Source organism: Xyrauchen texanus, chromosome 47 (genome assembly GCF_025860055.1).
Source record: "Xyrauchen texanus isolate HMW12.3.18 chromosome 47, RBS_HiC_50CHRs, whole genome shotgun sequence".
In the NCBI taxonomy this organism is placed as follows: Eukaryota; Metazoa; Chordata; class Actinopteri; order Cypriniformes; family Catostomidae; genus Xyrauchen; species Xyrauchen texanus.
Window position 1 is genome coordinate 15,237,482 of NC_068322.1, and position 19,755 is coordinate 15,257,236.

Consider the following 19,755-nt stretch of genomic DNA (forward strand, 5'->3'; position numbering starts at 1 on the left):
AGTAACTTCATTTCCCGCCATCAGCGGCCAACAGCTTAATAAAACAGTCTCTAAGGCATTCGATGATGCCAAAGTAATATAAAAAAATGAAGGAAGTTTTGATTTTACATCAGCCTATTTTTACTCCGAGACACTCTGCGAAGGTTACACTGACTGGACAGACAAGATTTTTTTGTGATGATGTCTAAACATTATTTCATGATGTAACTTTCTTGATGTCCTAGTTCAAGAATGAGATCATCGGAATTATTATAAACCAGGCCATCTGACACCCATTCATTGGAATTAAATGTTCAAAGGACTTTAACATCAATAGTTTATTTTTTTTATGTTCCAGCTGAAACAACAAAAGGCCCAAGTTCCCCTTTGAATCCCCAGAAGTGCCAGGGTATTTTGGGTCGCTGGCTTTCCACTATGTGGTCCATCTCAGGTTTGGAAGTTGGTTGTGCATGAAGAATATAATTACAGGTGGTTTTGTATGAGAGACATATATCCTCAGGCTAAGGGTGGACCCACAGCTAATACATAAATGAGCTAGTGTTGCTACCAAACCCTAAAACAAAGCCACTGATCATGAGAGACAGAGGCCAATTGAAAGCATCTACTGTACTTAATGGCTTACTGAGAGAGCAGAAAATGTTCCCCTCACCACTACAAATGTATCTGGTATCCTTGAGCAGATTGAGAGGATAAATAGGTGCCAAATCAATGATCAGTTTGCACGGCAGCTAAATATTTTGGTAGTTGGGATGCGTGTTTCACTAATATGGTTCTCATAAAAAAACTTCCTCATGGAGAGTAGATGGATGTAGTGAAGCATTTCTTGCACAATGACTGGCTTGCAGGAGACACATTATAAGATATCTTGCCATGGACTCACAGCAAAGGCTGGCTCTGGTGTGGAAGATGAGGCTCATTCTTTGAGGCATCTTTAATGGTTTCACATGGTTTTGAGGTATTGAGAGTATTGGATAGGAGATATTGTTTTCATTATTGTGTAAAACAGGAAATCTCTATGTCATTACATAGGATGCATTATTATATGATAGTAAACATCTCTTCAGAATGAAAAAATAAATAAATCAAACAGCTATATTGTGTTAAATGTACATTTCTAATCATTTAATATGGTAACAAAAGGTCAATGTTGTTCAACGTATTGTCATATGGGTTTGAAGTATTGAGTGTTAAATAGCAAATATTGTTCTTATTATTGTGTGAAACAGAAACTGTATTTGTTATAACATGGCACACAAGTGATAGATGATATGAAACAGCTCTTCAGCATGAAAAAAAAAACACAGCTTGTTGTGTTAAATGTTAATGCAATAATAAACCATCACAATAAATACATTTTTAATCATGTAAAATGGAACTCTAGAGATACTCAGAGCCACTATTTGCGCATGATGTCACAGAAGGTCAATGTGTGTTGAGTAGAGTTCAACAAATTGTATAATTTTTGCTGGGCAAAAATGGCAGAAATGTTCAATAATTTCATGGTTGCCAAGACTTTAAAGGGAAAGTTCAATCAGAAATGAAAATTCTCTTATCATTTACTCTCATGTCATCCCAGCTGTGTTTGAGTTTCTTTCTTCAGCAGAACACAAATGAAGATTTTTAGAAGAATATCTCAGCTCTGTCGGTCCATATAATGCAAGTGAATGGTGATCATAACTTTGTAGCTCCAAAAATCACATAAAGGAAACATAAAAGAAATAAATATACATATGACTCCAGTGTTTAAAGTGAAAGCGGTGATTTAGAGTAAAAAAAAATGACTTATACTGGAATCTTATGGATTACTTCAGTTTCCTTTATGTGCTTTTCCAACCTTCAAAGTTCTGGCCAACATTCAACTGCACTGTACAGACCTACAGAGCTAATATATCCTTCCAAAAATCTTTATTTGTGTTCTACTGAAGAAAGAAAGTCATAAACATCTGGGATGGCATGAGGGTGAGTAAATTATAAAATAATTTTAATTTTTGGGTGAACTATCCCTTTAAGGTGTTGTTATGCATAAATTTAATTGAAAAATAAAACTACTCTATGAAAATATATTAAATGGAGTAAAAAGTGTGCCCTGGTCTACCCTAATACTGTATTACACTTTATACCAAATGCCATCATCAATATCTGCCTTCTCACAAACAGAACACATCAAAACAAAAAGCTGAACAACAAAACAAAACAACCGTGAGCGATGCTTGTGTTAAATCGTAAAATGTTGGTTGGGATATTCTGATGCACGTTATATGCAGATTCAATTGTTAAATGACAGATGGATACAACCCGCTATAATGGAAATAGTCAAACAAGACATTAAGTATCACATTACATTTCTCCTGATCTCTGGACCTGACAATACAATTCCTCTCATGACAAACTTGAAATCTCTCCAGACACACAGGTAAAAACACTCCAAACCATAATCGGAAAAGATCTGTATCTGGAAAATCACTGCCACAAAAAGATCATTTACAGTCAGTCTGCTGATTACCACCCAAAACTAACAGAGCGAACCATTATTCATTCTCCATACAAGCCTCAAAGCCACAAACTGAACGGTACTTTCTTGCTGGTCTCCAAGGATCTAAAAATAGATTGTGTGATTATTTTTCACTATTTAGCACTATAAAGGGCCATCCCTGTCTCTGAAAATGTTTGAGTTGGTCAGTGTAAGTTAAACAGAGCATTATCAGAGAAACAAAGAGTACGCTGCTCAGATTCTCAGAGGGACGCTCTTCAGACGGCATTTTTCAGAGCTCGCCAGTGTTTTTAACTTCCCACAGCTACTGTGATCTATAGGGAAAGGGGCAGGAAAGTGATGAAAAAAAGTAGATATACTGTATGTGCGGTTGGTTCGGGACCCAAGAATTGTGAAACTGAAGCCCAGTACAAGTGCCCCCTCTTTTGACCACACACAGAATTACACACTGAACAAAAGAAACCACACATGTACATTATTTAGAGCATGTCAAAAGAGAAATGCTGCTAACTGCTGGCATCAAACAAAAGAATGCCTCCTAAATGTATTTTTACCGTTCACAATACGCATATTACATATTATATAATATAAAGTAATTTATCTTGCTGACCACTATATACATATATAATATGGAGATTTGCAAAACAGGTACACCATTTTGGCTCTAGTATCAGATACAGGAACCCTATACTTCCTCTTCTTGAAGTGGTGATGGGTTGTAACCATTTCCCTTTTCTTGCATGATGCCTGTTTGAACCTTGGTAAGGAACTCTGTGCTGGTAAGAGCCTGGCCCTGTCTCAGGCAAATGGGCTTCACTGGCAGATGCTCAACTTTGTCTGTAAATAAACAGAAGAATAAAGGATGATGACTATACTGTAAGAGCTGTTTAGAATTTGGACCATCTTCTGGAAGTTATGTGACAAATCAACACTTTGCAACGTTCTCCACCCTTCTCATCACCCACTGATATGATCAAATAGAATTAATCTTGCTTTGACATCCAAACAGGCCATAAGACATACAGTATGTGATGTGTTTATGTGTTACCTCCTGGTGTGATCGGCTTCATTAAGCGGTTAAGCTGTATTTTCCAGTGTTTTATCATTTGAGTGGCAGTAGAATGATTCCCCAACTCTCTCTGTACACAAATAGGTAAAAGAAAATGTTTTAATGCAACTCTGTGTGATTAAATGGAATATGAAAGGATTTTTTGAAATCCGCTCTTTTGAAATAAGACTTCACTAAGCTGCGTAACATATGTCCACCTTACATTTCAACGGCTATTCAACAACTTGGTTCACCTGTGAACCTGTGAACTACACCAGTATGCAGAAACCGACAACAATAACAGACGTCATTTACATATAAAACCTTAAAGGTACAGCAGCAAAAACAGCCTGTTCAATTCTAAGGGTCAGACGGAGGGTGGTAATAGTTGTTTAAAACTAAATAATATCTGTGTAAAAATCTAAAATATTACAAACGTGAGGAATATGAGCCCTTTAAAGGTATTTTGGTTTATCGGACACTACACACAATGCTTTCCCTTAACTATCTTTGTTTTTTCCATACTAATTGCACTCACCTCTGTATTGTGTTCACTGTTCCCCTCTGGTTGCTGGATGTTGGGTGGTGTTGCAGTGTGCGTGAAGTCATGTCGGTGAGTAGGTGCCTCCTTTAACAATAAAGGGGTGATTGTTAAAGAACCACTTTACAAGCTTTAATTAGAACAGGGACAGACCATTCAAGTTTGCTTTTTAAATGTTGGACAGAATGAACTACACAGCTACATGGCTGACCATAATGGGCACAATTTGCACACAGAAGCATACAATCGCAGAAACAAATTTAATTTTTAGGGGTCAGAGGCTGGAAAAATAAATTATGACTATATTTGGTGAAAGAAACCTTGACTAAATTTATAAGAGGAAGAAATATGTGTAATGTGTACAGTAGAATATGGTCCTTTTAAAGGGGTCATGACATGCCTTTTTATTTTAATATGCTCCTTGAGGTTCACTTATAATATTAGTGAAGTTTTTGCACAAAAAACTGTCATATGTTTGTAAAGAATTATCCTTTTCCAACTTTTATGTGACCCTCTGTAAGAAACACTCTGTTTTGGTCCTTTAAGACTTGACAGTAAACGCCCACTGTTTTGATTTGCTCTCTGCTCTTGACTGACCTGCTCTCTTCTTGTCATCTCACTGCTCACCGCTGCTGGGTGGTAGTGCTAAGGATGGTAGTGCTAAGGTAAAGTAGTCACAGTGTGACATCATAATGTGGAGGAAATAGCGAACAAGTCCTTGGTTTCAACAAATGCTCTTTTTGCAATGTAGAGGAAGTTTTGAGTTCTGAAATGTTACATGTTGTACATGTTTACAGGGATTTTGTCTGTTCGCCGGGATTCAAGGAAAAATGCTTTGCCAATATACAGTATTATTAAGCTTACATATTCAATTGAGGGTTCTCTAACGTTCGCAACCCTGCAGAACCGGGCCTGCATCTAGTTGGCAGCTGCACTGACATGATGGCAAAACAACAAGATACCTTACCTATCAATTCATTTATTATCGAATAGTAGTGTAGCCTACTGGCTCACCTTTTGCTGCACTACCATGTTCAAGTCGCACATCCTCGTGCTCTCTGGCAATGTGACACATAAGATTCCAGAAAACAATGTTAGAGCTCCATAACCTCAGGCATATTGCTTGCAGATTTCCAAACCAGCATATCACGAAACGCATACTGGGTTGAGCGAGCGGCACTGAGCGGCCTGAGTGGAATCTTCAAAAAGGTGTTCTCCGCTCAGGTGAAATTATCATTGCTCTGCTCAATGCTCCGCTCACATGTTCTGGTGTATTTTTATATTAAAATGACCTCTTTATGTCAAAAGATCAAAGAATATTTGATTCCTCATGTCATGACCCCTTTAAAGGTGTTTTGGCATTAACTTACACTCCAAAAGATCATTTCTACGTTATCTTTATTTCTCCTAATCAAGTTGACTTTTTTTATCCCTCACCTCTTTGTTGTGTTGACTCCTCTCGTCTGGTTGTTGGATATTGGATGGTGTTTCGGTGGAAGCAGAGTTATGGCTAGGTGCCTCCTTTAATAATAAATGGGTTATTGTTAATGAACAACTAAAGTTATTAGAACATCATATTAGCAATAAAAACAGTGACAGTCAATCCATCTTTCTGGGTTTAGTGTTGGGATGGTTAGCGATGCTTGAGTGAAATCATAAAAGGCTGTTTTTCAAAAAAAGTTCTTCTACACATGATTCTTTCCCTACACAATCTTATATTTCTCCATACCAACTCCACTCTGTTCTCGTCTTTCACCTCTGTATTGTGTTGACTGCTCTCCTCTTGTTGCTCATTGATGGCTGATGTTGCGGTTGACGTGGAGTCTTGCGGTGGTACCTCCTCTTGACTCATTTTTTCCAGCTGATTTTGGAGGAGAAGTTCACCAAGTTTTTTCTGCTCTTCTGCAAGTTGCCTGCAGACAAAATGAAATGCATGAAACTACTTATTGCAATAATTTGGCACTATCCATACTTGTTTGCGTCTAGCCAGGCTCAACCCTGCTGCTCTCGCCTGGCTTCCCACTGGAGCTAAGCAGGGTTGAGACTGGCTAGTACCAGCATTGGAGACCTGAGGAAAACTAAGGTTGCTGCTGGAGGAGGTGTTAGTGAGGCCAGCAGGGGGTGCTCACCCTGCAGTCTGTGTGGGTTCTAACACCCCAGTATAGTAACGGAGACACTTTTCTGTAAAAAAGGAACCATCTTTCGGATGAGATGTTAAAACTGATGTCCTGACTCTCAGTGGTCTAAATATCCCAGGGCATTTCTGAAAAGAGTAGGAATGTAACCCTGGTGTCCTGGCCAAATTTGCCCACTGGCCTCTATCCATCACGGCTTCCAAATAACTTCCGATATATACAGTATATATATATACACACACACCGATCAGCCACAACATTAAAACCACCTGCCCAATATTGTTTAGGTCCCCCTAATGCTGTCAAAACAGCGCCAACTCACATCTCAGAATAGAATTCTGATATTATATTCTTTTCACCACAATTGTACAGAGCTGTTATCTGAGCCCTACCACCAACAATCATGCCATGGTCCAAATCACTGAGATCACATTTATTCCCTATTCTGATGGTTGATGTGAAAATTAACTGAAGCTCCTGACCCATATCTCCATGATTTATGTACTGCACTGCAGCCACACGATTGGATTATTAGATAATCACATGGATGATTGTTGGTGCCAGAAGGGCTGGTTTGAGTATTTCTGTAATCGCTGATCTACTGGGATTTTCACGCACAACAGTCTCTAGAATTTACTCCGAATGCTGACAAAAAAAACATCCAGTGAGTGGCAGTACTGTGGATGGAAATGCCAACCCTGCAGAACCAGGCCTGCATCTAGCTGGCAGCTGCACTGACATGATGGCAAAACAACAAGATACCTTACCAATCAACTAATTTATTATCGAATAGTAGTGTAGCCTACTAGCTCACATTTTGCTGCGCTACCATGTTCAAGTCGCACATCCTCGTGCTAACTGGCAATCCAAAAGGAATATTTGCTCCACACTCCCTTTCGATTTCCTCATTCTTAACTTTATACTTTGCATTTATTGAGGTTATAAGGTTTATAAGGAGAGAGGTCAACAGAGAATGGACAGAATGGTTCGTACTGACAAAGTCTGCAGTAACTCAGATAACCGCTCTGTACAATTCTGCCATACAAAGGCAAAAGACCTTGGCGTGGAACTGAGAAAAATGACTTTAAAGTTTTTTAGTTGTCCAGCCAATGTATTATAGATAGGACACTGGAAATCTGGCAATTAGATGTTTTAGTAATGAAATGTATTTACATAAACAAATCTTGAGCACAAACTTGACTTTTGACCCCTATTTTGAAGTTCCTGTACTCTGCCTTTATATTGTCTGCAAAAAGTGAGAAGTCATGCCAAGGCAAAAGGCAGTAACTTCCACATTATCAATATTTGGTTGCTGATCACCATTTGCAAAAACATTATAGTAACACCCGTATAAAATCTAGTGATCAGTGCATTTGTTTTAGATGATTTACAATTACATATATCCATGTACTTATTGCTATCCTGTGCATCATTGTATTCTGATGACATTTTTAATACATTAGACATGACACATACCTCCATAGCAGTAAAGAATATCTTTAATTGCTGTGCAGCTAAACTAACAGGTTGACTGCAGATAGGTGACACTGAATTATATGAAAAATGTACAAGATAAGCATATTTCTAATGAGTAAACATAATAATTTAATTAATAATGGAATGCAAATATATAACAAATCATGTACAAATTTAAGATGCATGGGATTGGAATAAGAGATCGCCTCAGTATTTTACCGTATGAATAGCGCCCTCTGCGCGTGGGTGTGATAACACTTAGGGATATTTAGCTGAGCCAGGAGAAACTGTACAGCGCTTTGTTTCATACAGATTACACTGCGCGGAGACAGAGATGTCTGAAACCGCACCCTATGTATTTTCTTTATTTTACAAAAGCACAAGGTTTTGTTGTTATTGTGAGTGTACACATATAAAAGTAGACCCTTTATTGTTTCTATTGATGTCTTACACTTATCTGTATGCCTAAAAATGACGGAGTATTTTTGTTTCTGCTGTAAAAAGGCGACCCCAGAGGGTTAAACGCTATAGTAAAAACACTAAACAATATTTGTTTACTACACTTTTATTTAGGTATAGTGTGTGTCAGATTGCTTCAATGACAGATGTAAGACAGTTCACAGGCTACACCATAATTTAAACGCGGCAAACTTTAATGTAAAAACAAAGGCAGTGTACCGTAACTCCATGCCGGCACAGTAACTTTATTTGGACGCACGGCTAAGGCAGAGCACACTAACTCAATTTGAGTGTTCCAAAGCAAAGTCAAAGAGCAGTTACTGGAGTTACGGGGTTCTGCCTTGGTTTCTCCTGGGCTTTTGGAAATTACTGTTAAGAAAACTCATTAATTTCTCGAAAAATTATGAAATTAAATCAAGATACTTATCCACATGATAAAGGAGGTCTTGAAAGTCTCAAACTCATTTTCGACCAAAAACGAAGTTACGGCCTTTTGCCTTTGCATGGCAGAATTGTGGTTAGACGAATACAATCTCAGAATGCAATTCTGAGATGCGGGTTGGCACTGTTTTGACGGCACTAGGGGGACCTACACAATATTAATGAATTGGCTACATCATTGTACTCTCCTCTCAAACCCATGTGTGGTGGGCATTCTGGCACACTATGGCTGCTATCGCATCATCCAGGTGGACGCTGCACACTGGTGCTGGTTGAGGAGATTCCCCTGCTATGATCTAAAGTGCTTTGAGCACTTTATAAATGTAAGGAATGTCACATCAGAAATCATCAGGGAAAGAAACTGATAAAATGAGATTGGATTACCTCTCCAATTCTTGACGGGCTCTGTCTTCTTCTAAACGGGCATGAATCTGAGCATTCAGTAACTCCTCCAGTTTTTGTTGGGTGAGCTCTAATTCATGGATTCTCTTCTTTTGCTGCTGTACTTCCTTCTCCATCTCAGTCAATGTGGCTGACAGTCTCTCCTTGGCCTACAAAACAATCACCAATTAATGGAGCACAAGAGTGACTGTCCAATGTTACATGGGTCTGGGTTCCAGAAGTATTTTTCTTAGTAATTTCTACATAGACAATTCAAATATACTGTACTGTATCTTAAATAAAGTGCCTTAAACTGAACCAACCAGCTCTGAAAATTACAACACTTCAAAAACCAAAAATCAAAGGTACATGATTAGTTCATCCAAAACTGAAAATCCTGCACTCATGAACAAAGGAGTGCTACAGTATGGCAGAAGTCATGATTATCACTGTGAAATTACTTAAATGGTTAGTTTACTCAAAACTTTAAATTCTCTGATCATTTACTCACCCTTATGCCATCCCAGATGTTAATGACTTTTTTCTTCTGTAAAACACAAACTAAGATTTTTAGAACAATATTTCAGCTCTGTGGGTCATTTCGATTCAAGTGAATGGTGGCCAGACATTTAAAGCTCCAAAAAGCAGATAAAGGTAACAATAAAGTAATCCATATGACTCCAGTGGTTTAATCAATGTCATCTGAAGTGATCCAATCGGTTTTGGGTGAGAACAGACCAAAATGTAACTTATTTTTCACTATGAATCTTGACAGCATTCTCCTTGATGATCCACTTCCTATAGCGCCATCTAGTGCTCTACGTATGCATTGAGCGCTAGTAATTGAAATCGAGCTTCAAATCATGATTGTGCCTAAAGATTTCAATGGCAAGATATACACTTCAAAAGGAGTTATATTTTGGTCTGTTCTTACTCAAAACTGACTGGATCACTTCAGAAGACATTGATTAAACCACTGGAGTCTTATGGATACATTTTATGCTGCCTTTATGTGCTTTTTGGCACTTCAAAGTTCTGGTCACCATTTACTTGCATTGATATGGCCTTCATGAGCTGAAACTCATCTAAAATCTTAAATCTAAAATCCTAAAATCTTTGTGTTCAGCAGAAGAAAGAAAGTCATACACATCTGGGATGGCATGAGGGTGAGTAAATGATAAGAGAATTACAATTTTTGGTTGAACTGTCCCTTTAAATTTGAGCTTTTTTCTTGCCAAACATACTCCTTTTATAATACTTGATATATGATGCACAGGTCACATGGACACTTTTTGAGTGCTTCTAAAGAAAGTCACTATCAACTGTTATTGTGTTTAAATCAGCAAATAGGACATCCTTTAAAATTCCTCCATTTGTGTTCCACCGAAGAAAGCACAAAACATTTTGCTTTGTTTCTCACTGCATTAGCTTCTTCAAGCTGTCTCTCCAGGTCTCTCTGTACTGCATTCTGTTTCTCTCGTTCTTGCTGCTCTTCTTCTTTACGTTTTGTCTCAACCTCTCTCTGTTTCTGGGGACAAACAAACACATTTGCTCACTTACTTACTCACAATTTAAATCATAATGCAGTCACTTTGCCCTATACACCTTATTCACAGCAGCACCATGTTTGATTTTTGACGGTGAGAGGGATAGACTTACAGTCACTTCCATGCCATGCATCGTATAAATCTCCTACTGTAGATCACATCTAATTTTCCAAAACTCATGTTTTCTGGACTTTTTTGTCTACATACATTTCTCTGAAAGATGTTTTTGTTCTCTAATGTTTTGTCAGTGGAATGATCCAAAACACTTTATACAACAGTAAAACCCATTGAAGAGACATAAGTCATAAGTCTATCCCTCACAGTTTCGTTGTCATTCCCTTCAGAAATGAAAGATGGCGCTGTGAATAAGGTCCCCAGCAGTTACTTGAATAATGCTCTCGATGTGTTGCTCCAAGCTCTCTGTCTTCCCCTGCTGTTCCAGAACTGAAGGTGGCTTCTCATCTACAATGGTTTCACCGTGGCAGCTCTGGTTGCTCTGGCTTCTTTGAAGAGTCTCTCTCTGCTTACGTCTGCTCAATTTCAGCTCCTGATGCAGAGAGCTCTTCCCTTCCGCTTTTAGTCTGAAAACCGTCTGCACAGCTGCAAAACAGACCAAGATATTCCTCATGAAACCAAATGGCAAAACTAGACATCCAAAACAATTTTAGATACTCAAGATTGCTTCTCACCTTGTACCCAGTCTACTCTCTGCTTCATGTCGGAAGCACTCATCTCAAAGGTCCTGGCTACAGTCTTCACACAGAACAGGCAGCGTCGCCCTTCCCTGTCAGGGAGATTCTGGGTTTGAAGATAGAAATGAGAAATATGGGCTTTTTGAGGGTTTTGAGGCCTAATGCTTTAAGGTTTTAAAGGAATGTTCTGGGTTCACTACAAGTCAAGTTCAATTGACAGCATTTTTGGCATAATGTTGATTACCACAAATATGTATTTAAACTTCTTCCTCCTTTTCTTCTGGAATCTGGGTTCCAGTGAGGCACTTACAAAGAAAGTGCATTAAAATACTCAATGTTTCAAAAGTATAGCCAAAAGACATTAAGGATATGCGTGTAAACATGATTTTAGTGTGATAAAATCACTAACAAACCTTTTCTGTGTAGTTACAGCCAGTTTTACAACTTCGTTACCATGACAATGTAATGTCAACAAACCCTAAAACACTAGAATGACGATTTAAACAATTTTACAGCTCAAATAATACACACATTTTAACAGAAGAAGGAATGTAAGTGCTTTTATAAAATTATAAGCTTCACATATCTGTTTAAATGGGGCCAATTTATAAATTGGCCCCATTCACTTCCATTGTAAGTGCCTCACTGTAACCTCGATTTTTGCTTTTTTAAAGAAATGGAGGGACGAGTCGAAACACATTTTTGTGGTAATCAACACACAAATGCTGTTGACTGAGCTTAACTTGTATTGAACCCGGAACATTCGCTGGTATTAAGTTATTGCTGTGCCCCAACAGAGATCTACCTCCACCACAGTGTTCTCCTCAAGCAGGATCTCTCCTTTCTTTTCCTTCAGGTCTTCACCAACATAGTACGTCAGGCTACTGTGTTTCAAAACAAACCAGCGCTCCTGCCAGTTCCTGCGAACATGCCCCTTCTTTAACAGGTAACCCTGATAGATTAATAACACCAATAAAAAAATTGAAGAATTAAGTAGGAAGAAAACATATAACTTGAGATTGTCATTGTCAATGCATCATAAAATGCTTTTGTTTCACAATTCAGTATGGAAAGAATAATACAGAAAACATTCAAACAAGTCAACAGTTGATACTCAAAGCAGATACAAGCAGGGTACACTGGGTTGAAGGTGATGATGAATTTCATGATTAGTTAATGACCAGATTGTTTAACAAAGAAGAAAATATGAGTGGTGCTTGCCCATGCTAAACTTACCACCACAATGTTTAAGGCTGCTAAGGAGTTTCTGAGTGGATTTTAGCATGTTGCTATGAGGTTGCTAGGTGATTGCTCACTAACCAAGTCAAAAGAGCCCACGCCGAAGTCTCAATGATCTTCTAGTCCCTTCTTCAATGTAAGTTAATGGGATTTTTAGCCAGATTTATCGTCTACCATGTGAAAATTCTCACATAATAATCTCACATTAAAAACTGTTGACTGAGCATGACTTAGTTAATCCTTGGTGGCTTTGCCATCTTCCTTTTACATCTGTATTGAATCAACCTTCTAAGTGTGCTGCATGAAAAGCGTCAGTCACCTTTTTGATGATGTTGTGGTACATCTCCATGAAAACATCATCCACTGCGAGACTGAAGGCATCTTTACTCTCTACATGCAAAAGCTGTCCTGCACTCAGATGCTCCAGGAGCGCCCACACAGACATGCCCTCCTGAAGAGCAGCATGCTGGGACAGAAGCTTCTCCAGTAATGTCCCATCCCACTCCTGGCTCATTGCACTGGAGATTTTCTTCAGCAGGTACTCCAGCTAAATGAACAGAGGAATGTTCATGACTTTGGGTGGTACACCAGCATCAATTACACTGTGCCCAGTGTGAAATCTGAAGTCTATGTTATGATACACGGATGAATCTCACTAAGTAAGAAAAATAAATGATATTTTTCATAAAGAAAATAACACCTGCTTTTCGGATCATTACTATTATTTACACTGTGACATTATTTGCATGGCAAATTAAGTGCATTAGGATGCATTACAGTAAATGCATAATTTCATGTAATGCATCCAAGTCCTTTTGTTTTATAATTACTATTATTCTAAATGGTTATTCTTATTAGATTCTCTTGCTGTAATAGAATGAATTTATGTATTTAAATCAGCATAAATGAAAGGCACCACAATGACATATAAATCAAAGTAACAATGCACAAATTATCTTAATGGTCCTAAAATAGTCTTCATTATCTTTACAATCTTTGATTTGGAGGTGAAATATGACCTGGGCAAATTCTTGACAGGTTTTGTAGAATTTACTCGGAAGTTGTCATTAACATATATTTGTCATGCACTTTTCAAACGAAGAAAATATTTGTTGCACTATATTTTTTTTTCTTTCTCCCCAATTTGGAATGCCCAATTCCCAATGCGCTCTATGTCGTTGTGGTGGCGTAGTGACTCAATCAGGGTGGCGGAGGATGAATCTCAGTTGCCTCCATGTCTGAGACAGTCAATCCATGCATCTTATCACGTGGCTTGTTGAGCGCGTTACCACAGAGACATAATGCGCGTGGAGGCGTCACGCTATTCTCTGCGACATCCATGCACAACTTACCACATGCCCCACCGAGAGTGAGAACCACTTATTATAGTGACCATGAGGAGGTTACACTATGTGACTCTACCCTCCCTAGCAACCGGGCCAATTTGGTTGCTTAGAAGACCTGTCTGGAGTCACTCAGCACACTCTGGATTCACACTCGTGACTCCAGGGGTGGTAATCAGCATCAATACTCGCTGAGATACCCAGGCCCCAAGCTCTATGTTTAAGAAAACAGCAACACATGCAACTTACAACAAATCCTCAAATTTAGTTGATTGATTACAATCTTTTTTGGTGAGTGTTATCATCAGGAAACCACCTATACATACAAAGTTCCAATCGCTGTGTCATTTCCTGACTTAAGCAACACCAGCTTTTCTGTCACAGTGCTGCCACTCTGTCAGTCAGGGTTTTTGTCTGACAGGACTGTGGCATCATCGTCCAATGTCTGTCTTGTGTTTCACTGTCTGTCTTGGTGTAAGCACACGGTTTTGGTTGTATTCCCTGTCGTGCGCTCTTTGGTCTGTCTTGTTTCATGTCTGGAGTATGGTGTCTGGATCATGACTTCCTGTCTAGTTCGTTTTTCTCTGTGTCGGGATCCGGACACTCGTGCTCCATGTCTGTCATGTTACTGTCTGTTACTTATGTCATCTTGGCAGCATCAGGGCTCCCACTCTTTTCAAGCCACAATTTTCCAGGACATTTTATACACCCAAGTGTAATATTTAAGCAAAAACATGTGTCCATTTAAAATGAGCTTTTATTTTGACATTTCTGTGTGTTTCTGATAGAAGTTTGTCACCTCCAGATAAGTAGTTTGCTCCATGGCCCAGTGTGATTATTAATAAAGCAGTAATTTAATTATATAACTACATAGTCTGTATGTGCTGTGCACTTCAGAGTGCTCTCTGTCTCTGTCATCTCACACACACTAGCGTACACATGATGATCATGATGAGGTGTTTTCAGTGTATGAGTGGCCGGCTCTGCACATTCATTTTGAAGCGTGCATCACTTGCAGATCATTTATTTATTCAATTAAATCAGACACTTTATTAGTATAATTATCACACTAGGACATATCACAACTTTAAATGTTCATTCGAACAATCATTTTAGTCCAATTTCCATGACATTCTGCGGTTTATTGCTAATACCATTTTTATGACTATGTTCCATGTTTTCTGCATACTACATGCGGAATAAGCTGACTCTGATTATTGAATTACTGAAAATGAATTCACATTACTAGGTATTAGGGCCAAATCATCACTCTACGAACCCAGTGTGAATAATTTTCTTTTTTTTAAATCAGTGGTCCGACTGTTATCATTGTCTAAAGTTTATAACTCACAGGGGTGTAAACTCATGAGGGTCCAAAACGTTGAGACAATCATTAATCCACAGACATGTTTTCTGGGGTTATTTTTTTTTAAAGAATAAGCTTAAATCACCAACTTAAGCTATTTGAATGATTCGAGTATAGAAAATTATCTGCACAATTGTGTAGAATTAGCTGCAAAAATAAAGGGTATTTTGGCATGGCTTGCTTCTGTTTCACAAATATGTTCAGATTCAATAAAACTGTGTAACACATTTCTTTTTTTGGTTCCTGGGTTGTAAGTGTTATTTCCTGCTTATGCCTCCAAAGTATAGCAAATGTCTATTATTCACCACAAACTTTGCTTTTGTGACCAAGACAGTGATATTTTGAAATTGACCTATTTTCCAGAACAGAAACGAAATCTTCAGATAGATTCAGTGCTGAGTAAACTTAGAGTAACTTCTAGAACTTTCCAGTAATATAAATAGTAGTATAAATACAGAGGCCTTAAGCCCACCAGTTCAGTTTAGTTCCAGCTGCCTAAGTGGATACATATCAAGACCTTGCTGGACACCTTCAAGTATGATGAGTATGGCTGGGAGGTCATAGAAGACTTCAAAGTTTCCCTGCTATCTTTGCCTTTGGGACAGCAGGGACACCAAGGCACACTACCACAGTTAGGGTTTTCCTGGGCAACCACAAGGCTGAAAACTATGTGGGGCTGGTTGAGACTCTGGTGAAGAACCTTGGGACAATGGGCTATAGGATGTCTCAATATCAAAGTCAATATCTTTGATGCTCATCTTGATCAATTCAAAGAGAACATGAGAGCGTACTCGGAGGAGCAAGGCGAGCGCTTCCATCAGGATATACTGGACTTTGATTGCAGCTACCAAGGACAGTACAATGAGAATGTGATGGGAGACTACATTTGGTGGCTGATTCGTGAAATTGATTTCGAGTATAATCGTAAATCTCGACAAGTTTGTGGGGAATAACAGCAATTGTTTTTCCTTTTAGGCATACGCCAATCAGGAAATAACACTTACTACCCAGGAACAAAAATTGTGTTACATAGTGTAATTGATTAGTTTAGTGACCCCTTCTGGAGATGCCACTAGGTGGCAACAAATGAAAGTCTTATGAGCTATGAACAAGTCGTCGAATCATTTGAAATGTTCACGACTGAAATCTGCCAAGAGTTTATAGTATTTAAGCATTATAAAAACAAAGCAGATCTATAGTTTTCCTTCAGTTTGTGAATGGTCAGGCATGACTTTTCATCCAAAAAGACAACAATAATAGTCTAATAATAATAATGAGTATCAATAACGTCCTTACCTACTACAATATTCAAATTTGCATGTCAAATTTACTGACTTCAGTAGAATGTTTAAGCATTATAAAAACAAAGCAAAGGTACTGTATCATTTTCCTACAGTATTTAAACGGCTGAACATGACTTTTATCAGAAAAGACAACAATAATAGCTAAATAATAATTTTGAGTTTCAATAATGTCCCTTCTTCATTGTTAAGTTAATTTCACATGAGTTGAGTCGAGGCATCAAAGCTCCGCTAAACACCAGCGTCATGCGGCGCTTTGTCCTCCACATTAGGGTGCCTACACACTGACTAGAGTTTATGCTGCGTCAGAGAATGCTGCGAATGTACTGATTTCAAAGGGGATGGTACGTCGGAAGGATGAAGAGGGAAATTATATTATTAATAGCAAAACGTGTGTGAAAAACACTTTGTATGAAGTTGGAGCCAAGGGTGTGCTGACACATCACTTCAAAGACTTCAATGTATTAGGCAGCACTGACACAAGTCATGTGAAATCCCCTCATCATGTAGAAACATCAGTCACTTTTACACATTAATAGCTCTTCCGCCCTTTTCTCTCCATGATGAACAAGGTAGACTCACAAACGAACATACATATACACATATACATATACATATACACACACACACACACACACACACACACATTTATACATATATATATATATATATATATAATGTTTTATTAAAGTCTGGTTATTATAGTCCAGTTACATTTATATAAGTCCAGCAATGGTTATTTGTTGTAACTAGTAGTATGCGTCATCTCTCTATATCTCTTCCTCTCACTCACCTCCGGTTGAATGATGACTAATGGGTAACGGTCCTCAGAGAGCAGGTTGAAGATGCAGAAGAGTTTGAAACAGTCTCTCTGTGAACACAGGCCCTGGTAAATGCTGGGTTTGCAGTTCTTCTTTGATGTCATCGTCCAGCACAGCTCATCAAAGGTTTCCTTATTGAAAGACCCCTCAGTCGCCTGTGAATTACCACATACTAATTATAACAACCTTGATCACGCCAAAAGACATCTTTTGGAAGTCTCTAATGGAAGTTAATTTGCAATATGTCAGAACTATAGCCAACTGTTGTCATTAGTTACATCCAGGTGTCTAAATGACTTATTATTATTGGTTTTGGAGAGTTTTAAGACCTTTGCCAGGATATATTTGTTGAGGTAGGGCATGTAGCCCTGGTTGGACACTGGCCCGTTATCATTGTCCTTAAAGTGCTCCTCTAATGCAACAGGATCATGAGGAATATTGAGCGCTGTGTAGAGATTGTGTGACAAAACCTGTTGGAGGAACACAAACACATCATGTTTTATATCATGGTGGGAGTTTCCATTAACTTAACATAAATTAACATGACAAGAACTGCTAAAGAGAGTGTGAATAAAATCATCACACCATTGAAGTAGATGGCATATCTAAGCAAGTGTGTCATTTATTTGAAAAAAGACAGCACACGCACAGGTTTTATGGTTCAGTTAGTTGTCCTGAGAAAAGGTCTATATTAATCATATGCAGATACCACCTGGTTTAATATTTTGTTATATAATGCAATAATATCTTATTAAAGAGTGGCTTAAGTGTCCAAATAATTTTTGGGGTCACATTTATTATACTGACCACTATTCTCAAATTGTAAAATTGCCACATAAATTGCCATCCTGCAAATCCTTAGCTGTGAAAGATAGGATTTAAATGCTGGTTTAAATCCTATCTTTTCCAACATAGGACTTTGTCCCAAGCTGTGTAGTCAGCATTGGGACTGATTTATACAATGTACAATATAACCTAAAGATTACATTTGGACACAGTAATGACAGAGGAAATTTCAAGGCAATGGCAAAAATGCTGCTAGCGTCACATCTAACATGTCTGGACCCATGTCTGTTATGCATGCATTTTAACACAAAGAGCCGACCTGGGACATGTTTAAACATGAGAAAGACTGTCAAAGCTATCTGCATGCTAACTGGGTCCTGTGGTATTTATTTACAAGCTCACTGACCAGATATAAAGTTGCATTTCACCATCAATATCATTAAACAACTGGCAATTGACAATAGCAATAAACCTTCCAGATATCTGATCATTTCTAGATAGCGTTTATAAAATTAGGGAGTATCTCTAAAGGGTTGAGATGACTGATGTAGACTGTTGTTCCTTTGCAACAATCTAAGTCTCTTGATCAGAAAAATATAACAGCACATATCTATACAAAGTATAATCATTACAGTGTACAACTTAACATTAAATGCTTTAAGAGAAACATCTGTCTGTGTAAAAGAAAATTTGACTAATGAACATCATCTGAAGTGTACATGTAATCTGACCTTTAGTTGTGATTTGGACACTTTACCGCTCTTTTCTAAATCCAGAGAGGTGAACGCGTACCAGATGGACTTCAGCAGCTCACTTTGTAGATCCATAACGCTAGAAATGACATATAGAGCTCAACATTCTGAGAAAAATACTACTTCACATTGCGGAACTGAGAAAGAGAGAGAGAGAGAGAGAGAGGGTGCCGCCTACACAGTGGTAAAGTTGTTTTTATATTGGGCATTCATAAGAAATTCGGCAGGCAAAGTTAGGGAGTGTCTCTAAAGTGAGCATATGCATAACACCTTCCCACCTTGCATGACATTTATTTTGTAATCGTAACTTTCTAAAAATGTTTTTATGATTTCTAACTTTTATTTTCAAAAATAAAACCTGTGTGTGACCTGATGATGTCACACAACCAGTTATATGTTTACAAATACCTGACACACATCTTACACAACTTGGGTTTTGTGTATTTCTTGTGAATTTTGGACATTTTCAAATCCATACAACTTCCTGGTCATGTGACCTGATAATGCCTATAATTTACAAATCCATATAACTTCCTGGTCATGTGACCTAGTGATGTCAGGCCACCTGTAATGCATTCATACACACTTGACAAACATCGTACATGTCTTGGATTTTGGAGATATGATTTTTGTATTTTTTATGATTGTTTTAAATGTTCAAATCCTTATAACTTCCTGGTCATGTGACCTGATGATGTCACTCCCCCGGTAATGCATTCACACAGCTGACACACATCTTACACGATAGACAAACACCTCGGTGAAGTCACACCATATTTAATGCATTCGCAAACACATCCTAACCATAATAATAACAATAATAATAAGAATAAAAAAAAAATCATTCCCATCTTTGGTTTTTGAAATATCCTCCTGAACATTTGGACTTAGCACATAACATTTTGTACTTTTACTTGGCTATGTCACACTTATTTG

General features: G+C 38.1%; 1 protein-coding gene across 1 annotated transcript; it reads right to left on the minus strand.

Annotated features, from left to right (window-relative positions):
• Positions 1-1,112: 1,112 nt before the first annotated feature.
• def6c (DEF6 guanine nucleotide exchange factor c) lies at positions 1,113-18,986 on the minus strand. The gene is made up of 14 exons (XM_052120799.1): positions 18,799-18,986; positions 17,611-17,751; positions 17,254-17,436; positions 12,770-12,997; positions 12,017-12,163; positions 11,209-11,317; positions 10,905-11,119; positions 10,393-10,500; positions 8,976-9,142; positions 5,837-5,993; positions 5,518-5,601; positions 4,078-4,167; positions 3,540-3,630; positions 1,113-3,328 (listed from the first exon to the last, which is right to left on the minus strand). Exons 1-14 carry the CDS (start codon positions 18,892-18,894, stop codon positions 3,177-3,179), a joined length of 1,968 nt encoding a protein of 655 aa, XP_051976759.1. The 5' UTR covers positions 18,895-18,986; the 3' UTR covers positions 1,113-3,176.
• Positions 18,987-19,755: the final 769 nt, after the last annotated feature.